General features: G+C 36.4%; 1 protein-coding gene across 3 annotated transcripts in view; it reads left to right on the forward strand.

Moving 5' to 3' along the window:
• LOC115232408 (A disintegrin and metalloproteinase with thrombospondin motifs 7) overlaps window positions 1-24,837 on the forward strand; it is a 313,827-nt gene that overhangs the window by 18,751 nt on the left and 270,239 nt on the right. For all 3 annotated transcript variants that reach the window (XM_036511342.1, XM_029802264.2, XM_029802265.2), the window contains exon 2: window positions 4,490-4,842. In XM_036511342.1, coding sequence (XP_036367235.1) covers window positions 4,490-4,842 — 353 coding nt within the window. The remainder of the gene's footprint in view (window positions 1-4,489; window positions 4,843-24,837) is intronic.

A 24,837-nucleotide genomic window follows, 5' to 3' on the forward strand; every position in this document is an offset into this window, starting at 1 on the left:
ATTTCAAATTTTAATTGCGGGGCGTATAATCACGCACACACACATATATGTATTAGAAATTAATATTAGATAATATCAATTTCAACTAGTGGTCAGTATACTTAAAAAACGTCCGAGGACCATGAATTTTATTTAAACATAAACAATACGAGAGATCACTATATTGAACCCTTGTATGCTAAAAATAGACGTCAAACAATCTTACCAATAGACGTCTATTTTTAGGATACAAGGGATCCATATAGTGATCTCTCATATCGTTTATATATATATATATATATAACAAATCCCAAAACGATATATATATATATATATATTATATATATATATATATATATATATATATCTATATATATATATATTATATATATATATATATATATTATATATATATATATATATAAACAAATCCCAAAACGATATATATATATATAAACAAATCCAAAACGATATATATATATATAAACAAATCCCAAAACGATATATATATATATATATATATATATATATATATATATATATACATACATATATATACATATGTGTGTGTGTCCATGTACAAACAATCAGAAATAACAAGTTTTTTTTTTTAAACTTGATATTGATCGTCTAAGTGGGCCGGATTCCTCTTGAAATAAAGACATTATAAGTTATTACCACCTCCTGCACCTTTTGAAAATTTTCAGTTACTAACCAGCTTTTTATCTGATATCCTGGAAAAAGTATTAGAATATCTTATTCCTAATCTCCAACTCCGTTTTTTTAATTATTTTATTATGGTTTTGTAAGTTTAGCTGTTTGCCTTCTTAGCCTTTGCTGTTTTCATTTATAGCAAAAGGTCACCATGACATCCGCTTGGAAATTCGAACCTAGTGCTCCTGTTTTATTATCCTTTTTTTTATTCATTTATTATCAATAACTGAGCTAAGTTAGCACGCCGGACGAAATGCTTAGCCGTGTTTCGTCTGCCGCTACGTTCTGAGTTCAAATTCCGCCGAGGTCGACCTTGCCTTTCATCTTTTCGGGGTCGATTAAATAAGTACCAGTTACGCACTGCGGTCGATATAATCGACTTAATCCGTTTGTCTGTCCTTGTTTGTCCCCTCTGTGTTTAGCCCCTTGTGGGTAGTAAAGAAATAGAAATAGGTATTTCGCCCGTCGCTACGTTCTGAGTTCAAATTCCGCCGAGGTCGAGTTTGCCTTTCATCCTTTCGCGGTCGATAAAATAAGTACCAGCTGAGCATAGGGGGTCAATGTAATCGACTTATCTCCACCTCCCACATGATGCCCTTGTGGCAAACATTTTAAATAATTATTACTGAGCAGCAGAATCGTTAGCACTCGGGACAAAATGATTAACGACATTTCGTCCGTCTTCAAGTTCTGAGTTCAAATTCCGCCCAGATCATCCTTTCTGGATGAAGTAAGTACCAGTTGACCACTGGTGTCCATGTAATCAACTTACCCTTCTCCCGAAATTGCTGACCTTGTGCCGACGTTTGAAATCAATATTTCATAACTTCTCTAGTGAGATTAAAGTTGCATACAAACTGAGTAACAACGAGGTTTGGGGTTCGATACCATCTAGTGGTATCCTGGGTAAAAATGTATTTTACGATAACGTCGAATAGACCCACGCCTTATTAGTGAAACTGGACAGACGTAAACTGTGGAACCACGTCGGATAGACTGCATCTGTAATTCAAGGAACCAGCCTCGTCACACATTCATTGTGACTCTGCGGAGACTAACTATAAACAGGAAGCAAATAATTTATCAACAATAACAAAGAAACAAATAACCTGGAAGCTAAGAAACTAGTTTACTGGCCAAATAATTTTTTGTCTATCTTTAAAATTTAAACAATTTACTACGGCGTTTTCCCACCTTATCTTCTTTACCATTTCCATCTTATGAGATATATATATATATATATATATAAACGTAAGATGGGGGTGTTAAATAATATATATATATATATATATGCATATCTGCTCCTCCTTGTCCTCCATCTGATATTCTTTATTGCATCATTAACTCTTTCTTCCCCACTCTCTGTCTCTCTCCTTTCAGAATTCTCTTTTTCCCAGTCCTCACTCTTCTTTTAATCTCTCACTTCGTCCGGTTCCATTTAAAAAAAGTTTTGCTATGTTCTTTACAGATTCACGATAACAAGCATACCTACACACGCATTTTAATTTTTTCATTATAAGTTGTGAGTATATATATATATATATATATATTATATATATATATATATATATATATATGTGTGTGTGTGTGTGTGTACATACATATATGTCAAAATGCGTGTTTATATACTACAGAGATATACACATATGTAAAACAGTTAACTAGTGTGGGTGCACAGGAAGTTATCAGTCTAAACATCCGCAAGTTAGAAAAGGAAGTTTGAAATTAAGTAAAAAGCGGTCTGGCAACAAAAGCTTGAATTTACAATTAAATATCTCAGTTGCTCATCGAAATATTCCTGTATGTAAAGTTAGTAGTGAAATGTCAGCAGTTGAAGAGCAAGAATTTATGCTTATGTAAGTCTAAAATAGTATCTAATATATATGGTGCAACGGATGATACTGAATCGCTTGTTTCTTTCTGTAGTTATGTTATGGTCGGTGATGTTTAGGCCCAGGTCAATATTGATTAAACAAAGCTGTGATGAAAGTCATACCAACCATGATCGACTTGTTTTTTTTTTATCATTCATTATCTATTTTGGAACATGGTGTTTTAGCCAATGTGTCTATTTTTAAGACAGTAGCTATGTAAATTGAGGGATATTTGGTTGCGTTTTATAGCAGTTTTCCGTCAACAAATGAAGGCCGAGGGCGTTAGTATTTACATATATTCTCATTTATTAGTAGTAGATTAAGACAGTAGTGTTTCATTTAAAACTATCGTATAAGTCTTTCTCTCTATTCATAAGAAGTTGTCTTATTAACAAACATGCCCTTCACTAATTTATGAATGAAACAAAATAAATTGAATAAACGGAAGAATATAGCCAACCAGAAACTGACCATACTTTAGGAAACGAAAGTGTATTTATGGTAAAAGTGATTGGCAAATGATCACTGTAAGTGAGCATGTGGTAAGGACTCCATAGTAAGTGAACTTTAGATCGAAAATAACTGGTTATGGGCGAAATGTGATAGCTTGGGATTTTGTTTTGGAGATCAGCGCACAACACATTTCCAAAGATATCACAATACATTAGTTTCTTTGGAAGACCAGGAAACAAATCTGGAGATGGAAATCGATTATATTTGTGTTTTCCAACTATATATTCTGTCACTGATATAGAAGACACCTACTTGCTTCAATACGGTGTTTCATTCACTAATTAACTCCTTTCCAGTTGTACTTTAAGCTCTGATATCCACTTCAACAAAAACATGCAATCTTTCATTAAAAGAAGCACCAAAACTGTGCAGAAATTTCTCATTCATCGCTCCAATTTATCAGTTCTCAACTCTTTGGATCTTTTGGGTTCCAATTAACAGCACGAAGCTCAATAATTCCCTTCATCATATTTAATTTGGAAAAGCACAAACGATCTGAACCAAAAGTTCTTCCTACTCAATCATAACAAAAATGATCTTGCCAAGTAAATATTATTCACTTGAACATCGCCGACAGATAGTCACGTTTCTTTCAACTACGTAGAAGGGTTTACACCATTTAAAAAGTAAATCAAATGTTTCGATGTTCATATTTTCCCAAAAGCATTTTTGTTAGCCATGAAGTAAAATGGTTCTCACTACAATGCCTATTCAACTGGGCTTGCCATAAGACTTGTCAGAAGGTACTAATTGAGAACAGTGGTCCGGTGCGCGCAGTCGCGCATCCGCGCTAGCTAGTCGTGACTAGTCGATCCTACAACGACTACCTAGCAAAGTAAATAAAACACAAAATAAATAAAACACAAGAACACAAAGTAAATAATTTTTTAACCAAAGTAAATAACACAAAAACACAAAGTAAGGATCGACTAGTCATGACTAGCTAGCGCGGAGGCGCAAGTACGCGTACTGGGACCACTGTTCTCAAGTAGTACCGGTCAGTAGTGTAGTAGTGATTTCTTTTTTCCATACGTCGTACACAAGTGAATAGTATATGCGATGTTGACGTCTTTCTCATGGGCGTTAAGCAATGTAATTGCTCACGAAACTTAGTTAATATTATTTGTATCGCTCATTCACCCAAAGCTGCACATTTGGGTTCATGGAGTCCAATATATTAATTAGGCTTTGTACATATATCTTCCGTTTACTCTATCGACAAAAGGGGAATGAGAGTTAAATTAATCTTTAGAATATAGAAGGAATGGCAATAAGTGACTTACGGCATTTCGTTTAGTGTCTACGGGTTTTGTCTTTTCATTCATCCGCTTCTTATCAATCGTAATTATTGTGAATTATAGTTTCAACCTCCTTCTACATGACTATTTTCTTTCTTAATTTTTAACTAGGAGAGTTCCTTAAGCTTATCAAGGATTATGAAGTGACTTTACCATACCGAGTGAACTCAGAAGGCCAATTTGAGACACACATTTTACATCCGGAACACCATACGGTGAAGAGGAGTACAGAACCTGAAACCATTCACTATCATGTGGTCGTCGACAACAAAACGCTGCATTTGCAAATGAAATTAAACGACAAATTCACGTCACCTGGCATGGTGGTGGAACGACTGAAATCTCGCTTCAAAAATGTTTCGGATTCTACATTTGTTCCATACTGGAAACGGAAATGTTTTTTCTCTGGGAAAATAAAAGACCATACGACTTCTAATGTCGCTCTTCAAGTCTGTAATGGATTGGTAAGTTTAAAAATTTAATCGAAATTTTACATTCTCCATTGGAAAAATAAGTATATATATATATATATAAAAAAAGAATTCCCATGTTGAAAAATTTGTAGCATTTTTGTTCAGTACTATATAATTTTAAATTAATGTCGAATTGCCTTTTGCACATTTCCTGGATTCCCAAAAGGTAAGTGTAATATATTGAGATGAATAAATAAAAAAAAAAGGGGAGAAGTCGGAGATAAGCGCTTAAAAGAATAATAATTATTTTTCGATTACAAGTTAAAGATACCAAAACCAATGCATACAGAATTTTTTTAAATTCTTAGCGCTAAAGCACCTTGAGGATAGTCAAATTAGTATACTGCCACATATTGGGATATTTAGAAGCGAAACATCGACTTTTTTCTCGGTTTATAAAGAGTTTGAAATTATGATGCTCCTCTCTTCTCACAAGGGATTTGCTGAATAAATAAAATGCCTTCAATTTTTTTCAGAAAATACTTCCTTTAAAAAAATGAGGCCATGATTTCGGTTCAACAAATGTTCACATTTTATCTCGTGATTTTCTCTTGAAAAGGTAAATATTTCTAAAATAAACGGTAAACACAGTTGTATTGTGCATAGCCAAAAGGAACGCGATAATTCTAAAAGTAGTGATGGTGTACTAGACAGGATCGATATTTAATGAAGCTAGCTGTTCTGATATTTCTTTTCGACATATTTCTGTTCTGAGTTTAATGCACACGATGGTTCAAATTCTTCCCTTTTTGATAGATAAATATGTAACTTATTCTTTAGCCAGGAGAAGTGCCTCAAAATTAATCTCGTACGTAGAATAAATCAAAATACCAGATAGAAGCTATTTATTTGCTCGAGTACTGATACATAAATGTGAAACGCAATTATATGCCGAAAATTCTACCATTTCTATATGTATTAAACCTACTTTTGAATCAATAAAAACATAGTTATTCAAATGAGAACGTTCTTAATATCATCTAATAAAACTCACACCTCGATCACACTTCAAAGCAGAAAGCTGTCAATATAGAGATATATGAAAACATGGGAAAGAATTTTCATTGATTTTTCATTTAAAAATTACAGATAATCCCTAACCCTATATAAACCATAAGGTTATTGAGAATCTCTAAAGACTGTGAGTAAAGACGCACTAAATTGGTTTCTCCATTCCCATGAGAACATTTCATCTGATCCGTGCAATTGAACAAATCATTCATACTCTGATCCCTTGTGCAAGTGATTAACTGTTTCTTCACATGGTATATGAATGTAACTAGATAAACTGATCGATCAATCGCGAGCAACGTGTCAACGAGAGTAACATAGCGTAGCTTTGGTCTCAGAAGCAGAGATACACTTAGCCATTAATGTTTCTGATCTTTGAAACTGGAGGCTCATAACACCTCAATTGATCTTTAATTCGTTGACGTTAAATTTACTTAACATCTAACTTTGAAGTTAATCCTCACACCATCATACATCTAAACACTTGAATGTCCCTAAACAACGGTCACAATGAGAAGCACAGTCTTATTTTAAAATTCTGTGCTAGCATTTTTATGAGTGAATATATGTAAGAACACCTCGCACCTTGCGATATTCGTTGCGATTCTCTCCGCTCTGAGTTCAATTCCCGCCGAGGTTTACTTTGTGTTGACCGAATTTTAACTCCGTGTGTTCAAAAACAGAGCCAAATGAAATCCTGCAAGATATTGTTTCTAATTCACTAATGACTTTGCCAACTTGCTGCATAGCTGCATATTACATGCATAATAGTGCATGCAGAATAAAGGGAAGACATAGCGCACCTGCAAGTTAGTGGTTTTGGTATGTTACTGAGTGAAGGTTTGACAATTAGTCGGATTAGATTTCTTTCTTACTGTTTTCAAAATTTTGTATGCAGTTTAAATGGTTGTGACGGTTAATCTACAATACAGAAATAGAGCACGTAATAGGACACTGTGTTCATTCCTGTGTCACTATGACGGCTAAAGCGCAAGATTTGGATTGCTTAAGTTACAGGGGTAAGATAAATTGTAGGACTAATATGAATGAAAATCACATTGTTTTCTTGCATTTTGCCACTTCAACCAAAACATACAAAAACTAACGAGAGAAGGCTTCTACGAGGTGGCTTGATATGCTAGATACAGCAACAAAATGTCCCTCATCCCATTCTGCTGTGATAAATAAGTAAAGGACACTTATTTAGTGTAATTCTAATTACGCATTCCACGGCAAGTTATTCACGAATCAAACGACTTTGATCATAAGTCTACTAAAGTAGGGTTCACTTGTGAATGAACAATAATAAACACACAATGCACATACACACATACCCAAAATTTGGAATTCAACAAAATAGAAGCAATAAAAGAAGATTGTTCACTTCGCCACGCTTGCATCATTCTCCTCGAATGCTAGTGAGTATATGGCGGCAGGCATGGCTGTATGGTTAAGAAGACCGCTATGCAATTTCGTTTTCGACTCGACGACATGACACTTTAGGTAATAGTTTTTGTCATTGGCGCTGCTTTTACACAAATAAATGATAACTATATAAGTAAAAATAGAAAAAGTTAACCTTTACTCAATGTCTTGTAATGACTCTTTAATAATGAAAAGTATCTTAAAAATTTCAAACAATACATTATATACGCGCAAGCATAGCTATGTTTTAGGCATATATATATATATATATATATATATATATATATATATATATATATCTGTGTGTGTGTGTGTGTGTTCCCTTATTCCCTTATCTACTTCAGTCATTTGACTGCGGCTATGCTGGTGCACCGCCTTAAAGAGTTTTAGTCAAAGAAATTGACTACAAGACTTATTCTTTGTAAGCCTAGCAAATCCACTCACAAGGCTTTTGTCGTCCCGCGGCTGTCGTAGAAAATACTTGCCTAAGGTGCTACGTGGTGGGACTGACCTCGGAACCATGTGGTTGGGGAGCAAGCTTATTTATTTCTTTTAAATTGCCATAAAGGCATTACATAGAGGGGGACACTACCACACATGTGGGGACATATAACAAAAATATGATGCTATGAATGACACATGAAAATGAAAAACAGAAAATCAAAATATTAAAATAATAATATTTAATGATAACTGAGAAATGAGAGAGAATATGAAAAGTGTGTTACTCCACACTGAGTAACACCACTCGCAACCTCTGAGTCCTGAGTCCTCTTTAGTCTTTCGTTTACCGTTTTCCCCATCGCTGAGTGACAATACTCTCTCCTCCATGTACACGTAACCTTTTTCACTGGGGTCTTGTAAATTTTGTGGTGTCTCTTCTTTTTTCTATGTAGATAGGGGGTGGGTGGGTTTGGTGTCTGTATGGGGAAGGTGGGTCTGAGTGGTCTTGGGTGGGATGGAGTTGGTCTGGGGTCCCACATCACACTGACTGTTCTTCCTCTTTCTCTTATTCCTTTTATTCTCTCTCACTGCCCATTCATCCTCCTTGTTCCTTCCATCCATCTGTACTTCCTCCTTTTTCTCCTCCGTCTCTAAGACCGCTTTTTTTGTCGTTTTACTCTGCAGAGGGCTGTGCGCTCTAATGTGGCCCTTTTGGCCATATTTAAGATACTGTAAGATTCTGCCCTCCACCCACACTCTCAACACAATCTCTCCCAACGTCATCGTCTCTGCCGAACTCTCCAATTGCCTCTCCTCTGCCTGTATAATGAGGTCCAGTGTTTTCCTTTCCGTCCTCCGTTCCCGAGGCTTGGAGGAGAACCATCTCCTTCTCACTTCCAACGAGTAAGGCTGCCGCAACCCAAGCCACTTCTATATCGGGTGGAATTCCTTCTACTCTTACCTTAGAAGTCTTTCTTCCAAGGTACGTGGATAGAAGTACTACTTCCTCCGTTTTTACAGTTGCACTCGCCAGCCTCTTTGCCTCCTCCGTTGTCTTAAACTGGACAACCACCGTCCCATATCCATTTCCTTTCGCTATGTGTGTCGCTTCCTTCGAAAGCCCCTTCAATGCGTTTTCTACTTTTTCCATCTCCATCCGCTCCACCTTCCTACTCGCCACTGAGTATACCTTATAGGTAATGGTTTTCTTTTCCATATTTTCCATAACCCTTTTCAGGGGTAATAACTTTACGTCACCGCCCACCTACTGTGTCATCTCACTCAGGTTCTTCAGTCCGGCTAGGTTCACCTCCCTTTTCTTCACCTCTGAAGCCTCAGCAAAACTCTTTACTCTTTCTAAAAGCTCGTCCATTCTATTTATCACCTTAACGAGCTCCTCCTCCGCTGAGGACAGCTCATACACGCTAAGGTCTGAATACATTGTCTCTACTGATATAACACCCGCTGCCAAGCAGCACAAAAAATTCTGTCCGATTCGTCAAAAATCAACAACCCTAACTACCATATATATATATATATATATATATATATATATATATATATTATATATATATATATATATATATCATGTATGCACAAAGGCATGCATGTATGTGTGTGTATATGATGTATATATGAGTGTAATATATATATCTCTCTCTATATAAACGGCAGTTTGTCTGTGCGTTTTCTGTGTGTCTGTTTTCTCGTACCCTCACTCTGACCACGGCTTTCAACCGATTCTGATGAAACTTGACACACACATAGCCCAATGTCATAATTCAAAACTAACGCAGCGAAAATTTTGAAAAGTTCCCCCAGTTCTGAAAAAATTCGATAAATTCGACATGGGGTCGAGAATCAGAAACCCAAACCACAGACCGTCTAGGGGACGCAACTCCACCTTTTTTAACTCTCAAAAAAATTTACCATCATTTTTTTCCATTTTTTTGCTATTTTTTGGCTATAACTCTCTAAAAATGCTTTATAGTTATTTCCCTTACAAACCTGAGCAACGCCGGGCGATACTGCTAGTGTATATATATAATTATAATGGAATAATTACTATGAAGCATTGTATACCTTTGTTCTTGTCCCTACACACAGCTTCACAACCGGTGTTAGATTATGTTCCGTACCTAGCGTTTCGGCAAAAGAAACCGACATAATGGGTACCAGACTTTAAAATTAAATGCTAGGGGGGATTTGTTCGACTAACCCCTTGAAGGCAGTGCCCCAGCATGGCCACAGTTCAATGAGTGAAAAGAGTAAATTCGCAGCGTGGTAAAAGAAGTGGCTAACTTAGAAGTGGTTGTCCTATGCCTTATACTCTTTACCACCGTTTATCCATAAGTAAATAAGCTACAAAATAAAATGAATAAACGAACTAGTGAATAAATAAACGAACATACATGCTGGTGGAAAGAATACGTCTTTCCCATTGAAAGCACTTTCTGTGTAAGGTCTTATCAGTCAAACAAAACCGGGTTTTCTCTCACAGGGACGTTAAGTGTTTTCTTCTCCACTACACATGACTATAATTGTAATTCATAAGATCACTATGCCAAGGACAAGGATTTTTGATGCCAGCAATCTTATCACTGAATACATGTAAGTACATATATTATAAACATGACGGTAGCAATAGGCAGAACCACTGTTAGTACGGAAATAAATAAAGAAAAATGTCATTGTTAGATGGTCTGCCTCTTCACAGATATTTGTTCGCCTGCATGAAAGCTGATATGAAATGTAAAAAAAAGATTTAAGCTCTACAGTCAAAAGACTCTATCGTCACTTTACAGTAGAATTTGAACAACAGACTTTACGCTATTTAAACAATTCGGGCAACTGATGTATTTAACACTCGGCTAATAATATACTAAAGAAAGAGGTCTTCAGCGGAGTAAATCGGATGTTGCACTCTAAGTCGAATAAGTGATGGTTCTAATCTAATAACCAGCTTTATTGATGCTGTTGGTATTCAGCTGAAGGCCTATCGCGATTCCCTTAAAGCCAGGAACTTTTCAGTACCCACCTCGTTGCTAACTTGTCTTATTTACTACAGTTATATGATGCATGGGCGCAAGCCAGGATTTCGACTGAGGAGGTTCTCAATAATTGAAATGATCCATCATTAGCTGTCTAATTTGTGACATAAATGCTACATAAAAATTATATTTACATGGAACTGAAATTGTGGTCCTTCGAACGTGTCAAACCCTTCCTGGTTACAGAGTAGTATGTACAGGGTGTCCCAAAAGTCACTGATGGGTTTCAATTTTTAATAACCTCCTTAACTTTACAAATAAATGCATGAAATTTTGATACAATATAAAGGACATAATGGAAATTAATATGCACAAAGCAAATGTTGCAACACCACTGCATCACATATAAAAAATGACATTGCTTAAATGGCTGCCTTTTTCGGCTTTGCACGTCCGTGCTTTTTCCAAAACTTGCACTATAACACCCCTCAAGAGTTTCAAACCCCACTTCTCTGATTTCTTTATTGATGTTCTCCTTCAGTTGCACCTGGGTCTTCGGTTTATTGACGTAAACCCTCTTTCAGGTATCCCCACAAGAAAAATTCCGGGCTAGTCAAGTCTGGGTAACGTGAAGGCCAGTTGACACTGCCGTGGCGGGAGATTATTCTCTCTCCATTGCACTGTTTCTCTTGCGGTATAAGAAGTTGCCTCATCTTGCTGGAACCATGTGTGAGGTCTACTTTGCATGGCCGGGTGCAAAGAGATTTCAGTCATGGATATCTGAAAGAGAGCGTTTACATCAACAAACCGGATACCCTGGTGCAACTGAAGGAGAACGTCAATAGAGAAATCAGAGAAGTGGGGTCTGAAACTCTTGAGAGTGTTATGGTGCAAGTTTTGGAAAGAACACGGGCGTACGAAGCTGAAAATGACTGCATTTATGCGATATCATTTTTCAAGTGATGTTGCAAAATTTGACTTGTGCATATTGATTTCCATCATGTCCTTTATATTGCATCAAAAGTTCATGCATTTATTTGGAAAGTGAGAGGAAATTATTAAAAATCGAACCCATCAGTGACTTTTGGGGCACCCTAAGTTGAATACTTCATTTGCTTACATTTATGGGAAGGCTTTTATGAGATGGAAGAAAATGATATCAATCTATTCAATTGTAATCGTCCCAAAAACCAAGAAGTTCATTTTTTCGTTTAATGATTAACAAAAGTTTTAAATAATCCGATGAGCGATTGCACTCTTTGTGGTTGCACTATCTGTTACAAATAGCAGCCAAATGTTCTCATAATCATACCCTACCGTTTCAGATATACTATTCTAAAAACACAAGTCATAAGCTCATAGCTGGAACGTTTTTGGTCAGCGGTTTGTTCGATCCATCAATAGCTATCACTGGCGTGATGAACATCTTTAAAATCGACTCGTGTGTGTGTGTATATATACACACATACATGGGTGCTTATATGTATATATATGTATATATATATATATATGTATATATAATATATATATATATTATATATATATATTATATGTATATATATATATATATATATAAGCATCCATGTGTGTGTTCGATTGAGCTGTTTAAGATCAAAGTGATGCTAAATATTAAAATTCAGTCTTAGATATTGGGTCTGATTTTACAATAAATTACAGACTGCCAAAATGAGAATATTGATAAATATCAGATAATAAATTCTAAATCTCTCTCTCTCTCAATTCGTCTCCAATAAAGTTAAACATGTTTCCATTAAGAGAATACCCAAAGGCGGGGAACTATCAGAATTGTTAGAGCGTTAGAAAAAGATACTCAGTAAGGCGGCGAGGTGGCAGAAACGATAGCGCGCCGGGCGAAATGCGTAGCCGTATTTCGTCTGACGTTACGTTCTGAGTTCAAATTCCGCCGAGGTCGACTTTGCTTTTCATTCTTTCGGGGTCGATAAATTAAGTACCAGTTACGCACTGTCCTTGTTTGTCCTCTCTGTGCTTAGCCCCTTGTGGGTAGTAAAGAAATAGGTATTTCGTCTGCCGTTACGTTCTGAGTTCAAATTCCACCTAGGTCGACTTTGCCTTTCATCCTTTCGGGGTCGATTAAATAAGTACCAGTTACTTAGAACAAAGCGGTCGTCGGCATCTTCACCATCTCGTCTGGCAGCTTGTTCCACGGATTCGCAACCCGGAGGGAGTTGTATATGCATATACACACCCGCGCCCTCGCAAACATACACGCGTGAGTGTTTATAGAGAGAGATGTGTGTGTAATGTGTTTGAAGGAACTGTTTGTAATTAGACTCATGCCATGATTTCAAGCAGCTGCCCAAGATACCGTTAGCAATCTCTGCATTGGATGTAAAGCCAAGGTATATAGACCACTGAAGATCGTTAATATCTATTTAGATATCAGTGTGAAAGCATGCTATGGATTTAATTATACTATTGCCTGTACACCTACATAAAATACACTCTGCATACTTCAGCGCTTTGCCTTTCACATTTCGGAGTCGCTAAAATATGTACTCAGCACCTCCATCTAGATTAGTGGTGGTGGTGGTATTGGTGGTGCGACATTAAATTAACTACATATATGTGGCTATGTGCCAAAGCAAGAAATCTTTATTAATGGTATTTATAAAGGGAACGGATGTATTGGACTAAATACCTTGCGGTGTTTAGATACACGCTTTCTATAATAAATCCAAATACTAGTGGGGGACGACGTTGCCTTTTATCCTTCCGGGATGTCGATAAAATAAAGTGCCAGGCAACTACTGCGTTGATATATAATATATATATATATAATATATATATCCCAACTCCTTTAGACCAAATATTTGGCCTTGTGCCTATGTGAGAAAATCGGGTTTTAGATTGATAGAACGTCTGGTAAAATAGCTTACGTATTTGTTCCGACGCTTTACATTCTGAAGTCAAGTACTACCGACGTAAATTTGGCTTTCATTTTTCTTAGGTTGATAAAATAAAACACTAATCAAGTACTGAGGGCGATGGGCGATGTAATTGCTTACTGGCACTCCGTCGGTTGCGACGACAGCAGTTCTAATCGATCCGACTAACGGAACAGCCTGTTCGTGCGATTAACGTACAAGTGGCTGAGCAATCCACAGACACGTGTATCTTTAACGTAGTTCCCACGGAGATATCAGCATGACACAGAATGTGACAAGGCTGGCACTTTGAATTTGAGTTACAACTGAGTGGACTGTAGCAACTTGAAATATAGAGTGTCTTGCTCAAGGACACAACGCGCCGTCAGAACTCGGACTCATGACCTTACGACCGTTAGCCGGATACCCTAACCACTAAGCCACACACCTAATCGATTAGTCCCTTTTCATGCGACGATTTCATCTCAATCGAAGGAGAGGAGCTTTCTCCGTCCGGGTTGCGGATCCGTGGAACAAGCTGCCAGACGAGATGGTGAAGATGCCGACGACCGCTTTGTTCAAAGCCTCCCTTGACCTCAAGTGGCCTGAACTCTTTACTTGAACACCACCCTGTACTTAACTCCATGTCCCCCTACATGGCCTTGCTATTTGCTTTTGAGCCAAATTAACTAACTAACTAACTAACTAACATTGCAGTTACTGGATTTATGCATTTATGCCTATGCTAGAAAAAGAAATTAAGAGTGATGGGTTGACAAAATCGTTAGGGTCAGACAAAATACTGGAAGTGTTTGTTTCTCTTTGTTACGTTTTTGGTTTCAAATCCTGCTGAGATAAAACTTTGTTATTTATTCTTCCGGGGTTGATAAAATAATGTACCCAGTCAAGTATCGGAATGGATGCGGTGGATTGGCATAGACTGCCAGCGATATTTCTGTGGGGTCATTATGTTCTGAGCACGAATTGTACCAAGGTCAGCTTTGCTTTTCGTCCTTTCGGTATCCATGAGGTACCAGTCAAGTAATATCCTTTTCTACTCTAGGCAGAAGGCTCGAAATTTTTTGGGAGGGGCCCAGTTGATTAGATCGACTCCAGTACGTAACAGTACTTAATTTATCGACCCCGAAAGGATGAAAGGCAAAGTCGACCTCGGCGGATTTGCAATCAGAGCATAAAGACAGACGAAATACCTATTTCTTTACTACCCACAAGGGGCAAAACACAGAGGAGACAGACTAGGACAAATAGATTAAGTCGATTACATCGACCCCAGTGCATAACTGGTACTTATTTAATCGACCCCGAAAGGGTGAAAGGCAAAGTCGACTCAGTATTTGAACTCAGAACGTAACGGCAGACGAAATACCTATTTCTTTATTACCCACAAGGGGCTAAACACAGAGGGGACAAACAAGGACAGACATAGGTATTAAGCCGATTACATCGACCCCAGTGCGTAACTGGTACTTAATTTATCGACCCCGAAAGGATGAAAGGCAAAGTCGACCTCGGCGGAATTTGAACTCAGAACGTAACGCAGACGAAATACCGCAAAGCATTTCGCCCGGCTTGCTAACGTTTCTGCCAGCTCGCCGCTTTCCAGTCAAGCAATATCGGCTAATCACCCAAATTGAATTGATAGTTTTGTGTCTAAATTAGATGACAAATAAATGAAATCATTATTATTATTATTATTATTATTATTATTATTAGCTTTCCTGTCAAAACTTTAAAAATATAATTATGTTAGCACCCAATCTTACAGGGTAACGCAGGAGTCTCTCGGCAGCCAACTCGATCTGGTAGAATTAACAGCCAAACTACTCTCAAATAGCATTTTACTAACTTAGAAAAAAACAGTTTAGACAATACCGTCTCGAATACACAGAGAAAAAAATGCTCCTACAGTAGTTGTTAAACATGATTGTAGGCTGTTTCGATCAAGTTTCAGCAATAGCAAAGGCAACATCAACAACATTAGCGTTAATACTCAGTTTATGTACAAGGCATAAATGTACACCTTAAACACCACAGCACACGAAGTATATACTGTAATATTTCTCTTTCGAATATATGTGTATTCCCGACGGGACAAGACAAGAGTGCCCACTCATATAGGTGGTCTTGGTTTGCGTGATTCTAAGGAATTTATACATTGAAATATATTAAGTGGTAATTTTTTGATGGATTATATATATTTTATCATTTTCCATTTTCCATTATCACAATTTGGTTTCAGAGTTTTCAGTGGGCTAGCTGTATTATTTATTGACAGCCAGAGTGACGAGTGTCTGTAATTTGGATTAGAACAAATGTCCCAAGGGATTTCATTTCTGAAGTACCGGCTTCTTGCTTATCTCGACAGTGTTTATATACTTCACCGATATACATCAACGCACAAATTCACACATAGGAATACACACCTTCCTCTCTTCCCCTCCCCCCTCTCTCTCTCTCTGTATGTATCTATCTATCTATATATATTAAAGGTTAGCAACTAAGTTTCCGCCATTTTTTTTAAATTTAAATTTTTTTAAATCCTTAATAAAAAATAACTATTTAATCAATAATGTATATTCACCCTTGTTGTTTACAACTTCTTCCCAACGTTCAACAAGATTTTCAATACCTCGTTGGTAGAAATCACCCGATTTCCACTCGAAAAATTGATCCAATCAAGCTCTCAATTCTGCATCAGTGTTGAACGAAACTCTGCGCATAGCATTTGAAAGAGAACGAATGAGGTGGAAATCCGTTGGTGCCAAATCAGGAGAGTACGGCGGGTGTAGCAGCACTTCCAAGCCATGCTTTTGAATGGCTTCCTTGGTCATATTGGTGATATGAGGGCGGGTGTTGTCGTGCAGCAGAACTCCATGCTGCCGATTAGGTCTTTTCTCTTGAATAGCTGTGTTGAGTCGTTCCATCTGTTGAACATGAGAGTTCCGCGTTGACCGTTTGGTTCCATTCAAGCAATTCGTAATGGATAATCCCTTCCCAGTCACACTATACGCACAACATCGTTTTACGTGGATGAAGATCTTGTTTCACGCGCGGTGTCGCTTGTTTACCAGGTCTAAGCCATTCCTTACGCTGTTTCATATTGATGTACAGTCACCATTTTTCGTCGCCAGTAACGATTCGGTAAAGAAATTTTACAGGATTCATAAATTAAAGGATGTACAGTACTCTCCACCAATCAAATGATTTAATTTTTTTTTTTTTTGTGGAATGAAATCAATTCAATACATCTTTGAATTGATGAATCCCGTAACATTTTTGGCAGTCTTTCTCAGATGCCACTCAACGAAGTGACCACAGAGAGCTGTTGTTAAAAATATTCAAATACATAAATATTAAGAGTAATCTTGATGTTATATAAATATGAAAATTGCAACTTGCCACTGGTATGGGGTGCAGAAACATGTTTTGATATATCATCAAAGATTGTCAACTTCCACCCTCATGTTATTACTACTACTACTACATTAACCCTAAACAGAAAGAAATTCCGCATGCAGACCCATACCCTGAGTTACTCCAGGATATAATTAACATGTGGTAGCCGGCCAGAGATATAGGATCTTTTAAACGTGCGATTCGAGGATTTTTGCCCAAAATAAACTATATATATTTACATACATACTGCGAGCTTTTATAAAACTTATGTACACTAAATTCAGAAGTTTAAGGTTATTGATCAACACGACTCTACGGTAGAAAATACTGAAATACAAAAAGCAGTTTCATATGGTGGTTTGAAATACGTGTATTTCCCATCAATTACTCAGCTGAGGATTTGAAGAAAAGATGGTCATAATTTTTACAATTCCCTATTGCTTAGACATGTAAAGATGGTTTCTTGTAAAATAGCTATCATTCGATCGCGTCTGTAACTTACATGTTTACCCAGCCAATAACAACATAATTTAACAAGAACTAAATAATGATGATAATAATAATAACAACAACAAGAACAAAATAATAATAATAAGAAGAACAAAATAATAATAATAATAACAAGAACAAAATAATAATAATAATAAAAATAACAAGAACAAAATATAAATAAAAATAGTAATAATAACAACAAAAACAAAATAATAATAAAAATAATAACAAAATAACAACAACAACAAATAATAACAACAACAAGACCAAAATAATAATAACAACAAGAACAAAGTAATAATAATGATGATAATAATAATAATAATAATGATAATAAGCATGATGATGATAATGATGGTGGTTTTTAACATTGGCACAGTGCCAAAAGGAATGGTACAGACGATTGAGTAAAATTCCAGTATCTTGCCAGCTACTTATAAGTTCAACTGCAGTGAAGGTTAAAAATCAACTGTACAGCAACAGGAAAAAGCAGAAAGGCATCCATACTGTTTTGGAACGGTGTGACTTAAGCTTTTTTTATTCCGTTTACAGCTCTTACTGCCTGTTTCTTTTCTATTTTTCTTTTTCCTTCAGTATCATTAAGGTGACATTTGGAATATATAGAATATAAATTAACATGAACATTTGAAATAAATTTTAAACTTAGATCACTTTTAAACAGGAAATTTGTACGATAGAATCAGATGCAGTTTGTATCAGAAGGGTTTAGAGCATTGGACAGAAAACTTTGGGCTATATATATGTGTGTATATATATATATATAGCCCAAAGTTTTCTGTCCAATGCTCTAAACCCTTCTGATACAAACTGCATCTGATTCCAAATACGCCAGCTAAACTAAGTTGTAATGTCTATTAGTCGTAAGACACCCGCTGTTTTTGTCCTGTTTTTACCATTATTGTTTTTTGTATTTTATATTCGTGTGGCATCGTCCGTTTTTCTGTCCCTGTTTCGTATACATTCGATCCTTTTTCCAAGAAATCTAATGCTCGTAGCTTAGTTTTTCCTTGGGGCTGGCCGGATCGGAGCGATCTCAAGATTAATCAGCCGAAATTACTAGGATGATCTGGTTCTTGACTGAAGATTGAAGGCTTCGAATGTCCCGTCCGTGTTTTTTTGTATCGTCTTCTAAATGTTTTACGTTCTTGTCCCAGTTTGTATTTTTCTACATATAATATATATATATATATATAATATATATATATATATATATATATTATGTGGGTGTGTGTGTGTGTGTGTGTGTATATAATTTAGAGAAAAACCTCTATTAAACAATTCAATAAAGATGTTACTCACACCATGTAGAAAACATACACCATAAAAAAACATATATTATAAGAAAACTTATTCTAAAAATCAATAACGTACGATAATTAGTAAATAATAGTTGTACTACTGTTTACTATTTATTGTACTTTATTGATTTTTAGAATAAGTTTTTTTATAATCTATGTTTTTTATAGTATATGTTTTCTATATGGTGTGAATAACATCTTTCTTTATTGAATTGCTTAATAGAAGTTTTTATCTAAATTATATATATATATATATTGTGAAATTTGATTTAAAATTGTTAAACTAAATTTTTCCCTGTAAGTTTTGGAATTATATTCCCTACTATTATATATATATGTGTGTGTGTGTGTATCCCAGTTTCTTGGTCACTGATTTCAAATACTGCTGAGATCAACTTTGCATTTCTGGCACTCGGAGGTCGACAAGTAAAGTTCGAGTTTAGGGCGACCATTTGGCAGAATTGTTAGACCATCGGACTGGACGTCTTCAGTATCTTTTCCGACTCTTTGCATTCTAACAGACGACGTATGTGATGTCATTAGTGTATATCTGTATTGCCGTAACGTGATAAATAAATTATAAATAATAGTTAGGCACAGGGCCATCAGTTTTTGAAGGGAGGGGTAAGTCGAAACTCAGCACTTGAATAGTTCTCATTTTATTGATTACGAAAAACAAAGTCGACCTCGGAAGAGTTTGAGCTCAGAACGTAAAGACAAACGGAATGCTGGTAAGTATTTTGCCAGGCGTGCTAACGCTTTTGCTAGCTCACTGCCTTAAAATAAATTACAATAATAAAATTCACTTAATGATTACCACTTCATATACATTATGATATATAAATTCCTGGGCATCACTCTAACAAAACCGCTCTTAAGAATGGGTGGGCTTGTTTTCTCCTTGAGGAATACACACATTCAAAAGAAAAACATTATAGTATATTGTTGTGTGTTTAAGGAACTGTATACTTCTGAACCGTACATTAAATGCGTATATTATTTTTACTCTAGTTGCGCTGGTTGATGTTGTTCCTCTTTCAAAATAAAGAGGCGTTGCTGAGGTCCCCCGGAGATGAACTTTCTAGGGGCAGATCCCTTGTCTTAAGAGATATACAGAGGCCCCGAGTTGTTGGTTTTAGCTTGTATGTCACACCAGTCGATATTATAAGTACCATGGAAAAAGTTGTTTGGCATCTGCATTGAACCTGTAGTGTTTTTGCTACAGACAACGTGGGATCCACCATGTGAACGTTTGACATGCTAGAGATAGGAGCCAAATATTCATTAAATCAATCTTATCTTAAAAAGAGAATAACAAATTGTATATAAAAAATAGACGTTGATTATAGAACCTTTTCAATGAAGATTGACCTGGAATTGAACGCTAGCACACGCCAGCTCTTCAAAGCACAAAACACTCAGAATTGCGTCAGTTGTGTCTCCTCTAACTGCTGCTCTTTCTATCCTGCATTAACAGTCTCATTGTTTTTGCTTCTGCGTACACGTTAGGCTACATCTCTGGAATGGCATATTAGGGACGTAACGCTTTTCATTGAAGGAACATACCAATTTCCAAATCTATGCTGACCCCTTCGGACCTGAAGATCAGTGTCGCTTCTCATAGAACACTCCTACTTTTACTCTTGTATTGCGCTCACCCATTTATTTCAGTATAAACCTATAAACTATAGTCTTCATAGCACTGCTTCTACTCGTCGTTTTGTTTCGTCTTCGATCTTGAAAATAAGCGAACGCCACTGCATTCTTTCTCTTGGTCCGATTGAAGCCCCCACTTCCACATATCGGTCAGTGTCTGTCTGTTCATCTTCTATGGTTATGGAAGACTTCCATTCTCTTCGAGGTAGAAGTGTGTCACATATGACCTTTTCCGACTTTAGACTAATGCATCGTGCAAGGATACAAAGCTCTTTGTAAGCACAACACTGCCAAGAGTTCTTTTCTCCGTTTACCCATTCCCTCTCCCAAAGCGCCTTTTTTGAAGCGATATCTACAATGCTGTTTGTGTGTGCGTGCGCACGAGCGAGTGTACGGATGTGTCTGTACACATATACAAAGCTCTGTGTGTTGCTATTGCTAACTGAAACACTGAAACTGTTCTTTTACTATCATGATCAACAAAGAGGTCTTTCTTTTCCAATTAAATTGCATGTATCTTTGTGCAAAGTATTCTAGTTCACATTCATTTTTCTTTTTTGTTGTCAAAGTTTTAGATAGAGAGGACGTTGCCTCTATCTTGCATCAGCATTTTGTGCCGTAAACAAACTAATCAATTTTTAAAAAGATATATTGTTCTAAGATATTTCTTGCTTGTCACCTAAACCGGGCAAAACGTGTTAAAATACAGTTTATATCTTCCTTTTGTATGTGATATGACAAAACAAATAATACAATTTGTTGGCTAAATAGGCATAAAATGGAATCCAAACATGGGAGTTGCGTATAATCACGTTTGTCTAGGACAAGAAGCAACAGCAATAAATACAATTTTAAATTTAGGTTCAAGGGCAAGAATTTTAAGAGAAGTGGGTTAGCGGATTGCATCGACTGACCCTATTGAGTGGCACTTGATTTCAATGACCCCTGGAAGGATGAAAATCAAAGCTGACATCGGTAGTGTTTGAACTCAAAATGTAAAGAATTCAGTCAAACTCTGCTAGACATTTTTTCTGCTGCTCTAACAATTCTACCAATCCAGTTTCGTTTGCTTCTTTTGGAAATCCAATTTTGTTTGCTTTTTTTTTCTAGTTGGACAAAAAGATCATCTTTTAAGCACTGGCAAACGGTGGGTGGGTGGGTGGGTGGTGGTTAGTATTTTGATATTCTTTAGGGAGACGCAGAAATATATTGTCGAACAAGTTAATTTATCATCTATGTACTGTAAAGCTGGGCCACCATATGATATTTGGCTCAAAAGAGCCTTTCTGTTACCGATCAATCTGCTAGAAATAACCAAATTTTTCTCTAGCTCACACAAAGCTGTCCCCTTTTTGAGATTGATAGGACGCATAAAATAATTAAGCTGTATATAATAGCATGTAAATAATTAATACTCCTAAAAAATACCAGCGATCACAGTTGACTTTGGACTACAGTAAATAAATAAATAAAAACAGTAATCCGAAGAACTATGGCACCAGCATTCCGATACAAGTGTCTACAATCAACTCCATTTCAGTTGTCCCCACTTGCAATCCTAATCAGTATTCGCTTCTCAGAAACTGTAATTAGCACCAGTTTATATAAAATTTGATTTTTTCTTCTAGTATTGAATCCATCTATCAATAAATGCTTGCTGTTGTTTACTCACTCTGCTAACTCACTCTCTCTCATACACACAAACACTCGCTTTCCTGCCCTCTCATAGGCACCGAGAGTTCTTGTATATGTTTCTCATCATGTAAAACAGTGCGTTGGAACAAATATTGTTGTACTTCACGAGGGTTGCACAACCAATTATATACAGGCATTGAATCTAACTTTTTTTTTTTAATAATTAATTATCTAACAACAAGGAACATGTGCAACTGTTTTTATTGCCAGAGTGAACCATCCAGAATACAACTGTATGATGTATATGTGAGTATACATACATGGTCATACTCGGAAGTGAGTCGGCTTCCAACAAATACATACCTATTTACATACACACGCGCATGAATGTGGGTGTGTACAAATGTATGCGTGCATGTGTGAATACACACACACACACACACACACACATTTTTGTAAATAGTAAGCTGTGTATATATATATATATATATATATATAAAGAATAAAGGTAATGGTATGCAGCTTCGTAACAATCCTTATTGTTTATATATATATATATCTTACACTTGTTTTAGTCATTTGACTGCGGCCATGCTGGAGCACCGCCTTTAGTCGAGCAAATCGACCCCAGAATTAATTCTTTGTAAGCCTAGTACTTATTCTAGCGGTTCTTTTGCTGAACCGCTAAGTTATGGGGACGTAAACACACCAGCATCGTTTGTCAAGCGATGTTGGGGAGATTAACACACACACACACACACACACACACACACACACACCACACACACACACACCACACACACACACACATACATACATACATACATACATACATATATATATATATATATATCTATATATATATATATATATATACTATATATATATATATATATATATATATAATATACTTGACGTCATAATAATTTATAGACTACGAGAGAACATAGAAAAGTGGATCTCGAAACAAGCTATACATAATAGCATGCAAACATTTGGTTCAAAAACTCTTTGGATAGAAAAGCTCAAAGGGTGCATGTGGAACAAACTCACATCCCCTCTAAGTATAAGTGTGATAGGTCTTATATAGCGCTGGATTATCCCTTAAGTAAAATAAGCATTGTTTAGGGCATCGAGGGAAGGGTGTGCACCAACCGAATTGTAAATAGTTTGCGGCTATTAGAACTCGTTTTAAACTTGCTAAAGTAAGCATTATTGAGTGTGCCTCTCCAAATGTGTACATCACCGTTCGTATATTTTTATCATTAATGGTCACAAATTACTCAGCAAAGCGTTCATTTTCTCAGTTGAAGTATATTAAAAATCTCAGCAACAACGCTGGCTGGATGCTTTATTTTTACTAAGAGAAGCAGATGCGTTACGTAAGATTAATTTTGAAGATCTTTTCAAAGACTTTGCAATTAGAGTAAGTTGGAGAAAACTTTCCAAATATGAATAAAGTGGAAGTATACAAAAGTAAATATAATTTTCCGTTTTACTGTTAGTTTTGTTTCATTTTAAAAACTGAAAATTTACTTTATGGTTTATTATTTTTCATAAATTGGTTTACATAAATGTGGAGGCACTAAAACCTTTTAAGTGCTTAGAGCCTCTATGAGTCTTAATCCGGCCCTGGTGTGACTTTGTGGTAAGTAGCTTGCTAACCAACTAGGTTTCCAGGTTCAGTCCTTGGCGAGTGTCTTCTACTATAGCATCGGGCCGACCAAAGCCTTGTGAGTGGATTTGGTAGATGGAGACTGAAAGAGGCCCGTCGTATATACAAATATATGTGTGTTTGTGTGTCCGTGTTTTCCCCCACCAGCGCTTGACAACCGATGCTGGTGTGTTTACGTCCCCGTAACTTAGCGGTTCGGCAAAAGAGATCGATAGAATAAGTACTAGGCTTCCAAAGAATAAAACCTGGGGTCGATTTGCTCGACTAAAGGCGGTGCTCCAGGATGGCCGCAGTCAAATGACTGAAACAAGTAAAAGAAAAGAATAAAAGAAATATATATATATGCATATATATATATATATATATATATGCATATATATATATATATATATATGCATATGGGTACAGGTCATCATAGAACGAAAACAATAGGAAATACGAACATTTTTTTTTTTTGCGAACAACGAAAGAAACAAATGGAAAACAGGACAAGCAACATAACGAACGACCCTTCATCAGTTGTCAGCTGTTTTTCTACTCCGTATTTCGAGCAATTCATACACAGACACATGTCTGTGAGCGGGTGTGTTTATAAGTATGTGTATGTATAAATCGGTGAGGGATGACAGAATAATCGCTGCATCGATCCAAAACACTGTGCTGTGTAGGTGTTGTTTTATAATTCCTTTCAGCCGCGTTCCTTTACAGCGCGTCGACTTTTCCTTCCGTCTTCATCCGTGCGAAACCAATAGCATAAATACCTGACAGAAATTTGGGGTTGTTAACATCGGTGGGATTTAATCCCATCGAAGATCGTGCTTCAGCGTGGCCGCAAGGAAATCTAAGAATAATATTTATTTTTGATTTTATAAAAGTAGAAAGATATGCAAAATTAATGAAGTATGTGTGTGTTTATTTATTATTACCGCTAGCATGTAAGATGCAACAAGAAAAAAAAAACGAGAAAAAAAGATAAAGAGAGAAAAGCGGTGAGGAAGTTTTCATTATATCTGCTT

The sequence above is a fragment of the Octopus sinensis genome, linkage group LG2 (assembly GCF_006345805.1).
Source record: "Octopus sinensis linkage group LG2, ASM634580v1, whole genome shotgun sequence".
NCBI lineage: Eukaryota > Metazoa > Mollusca > Cephalopoda > Octopoda > Octopodidae > Octopus > Octopus sinensis.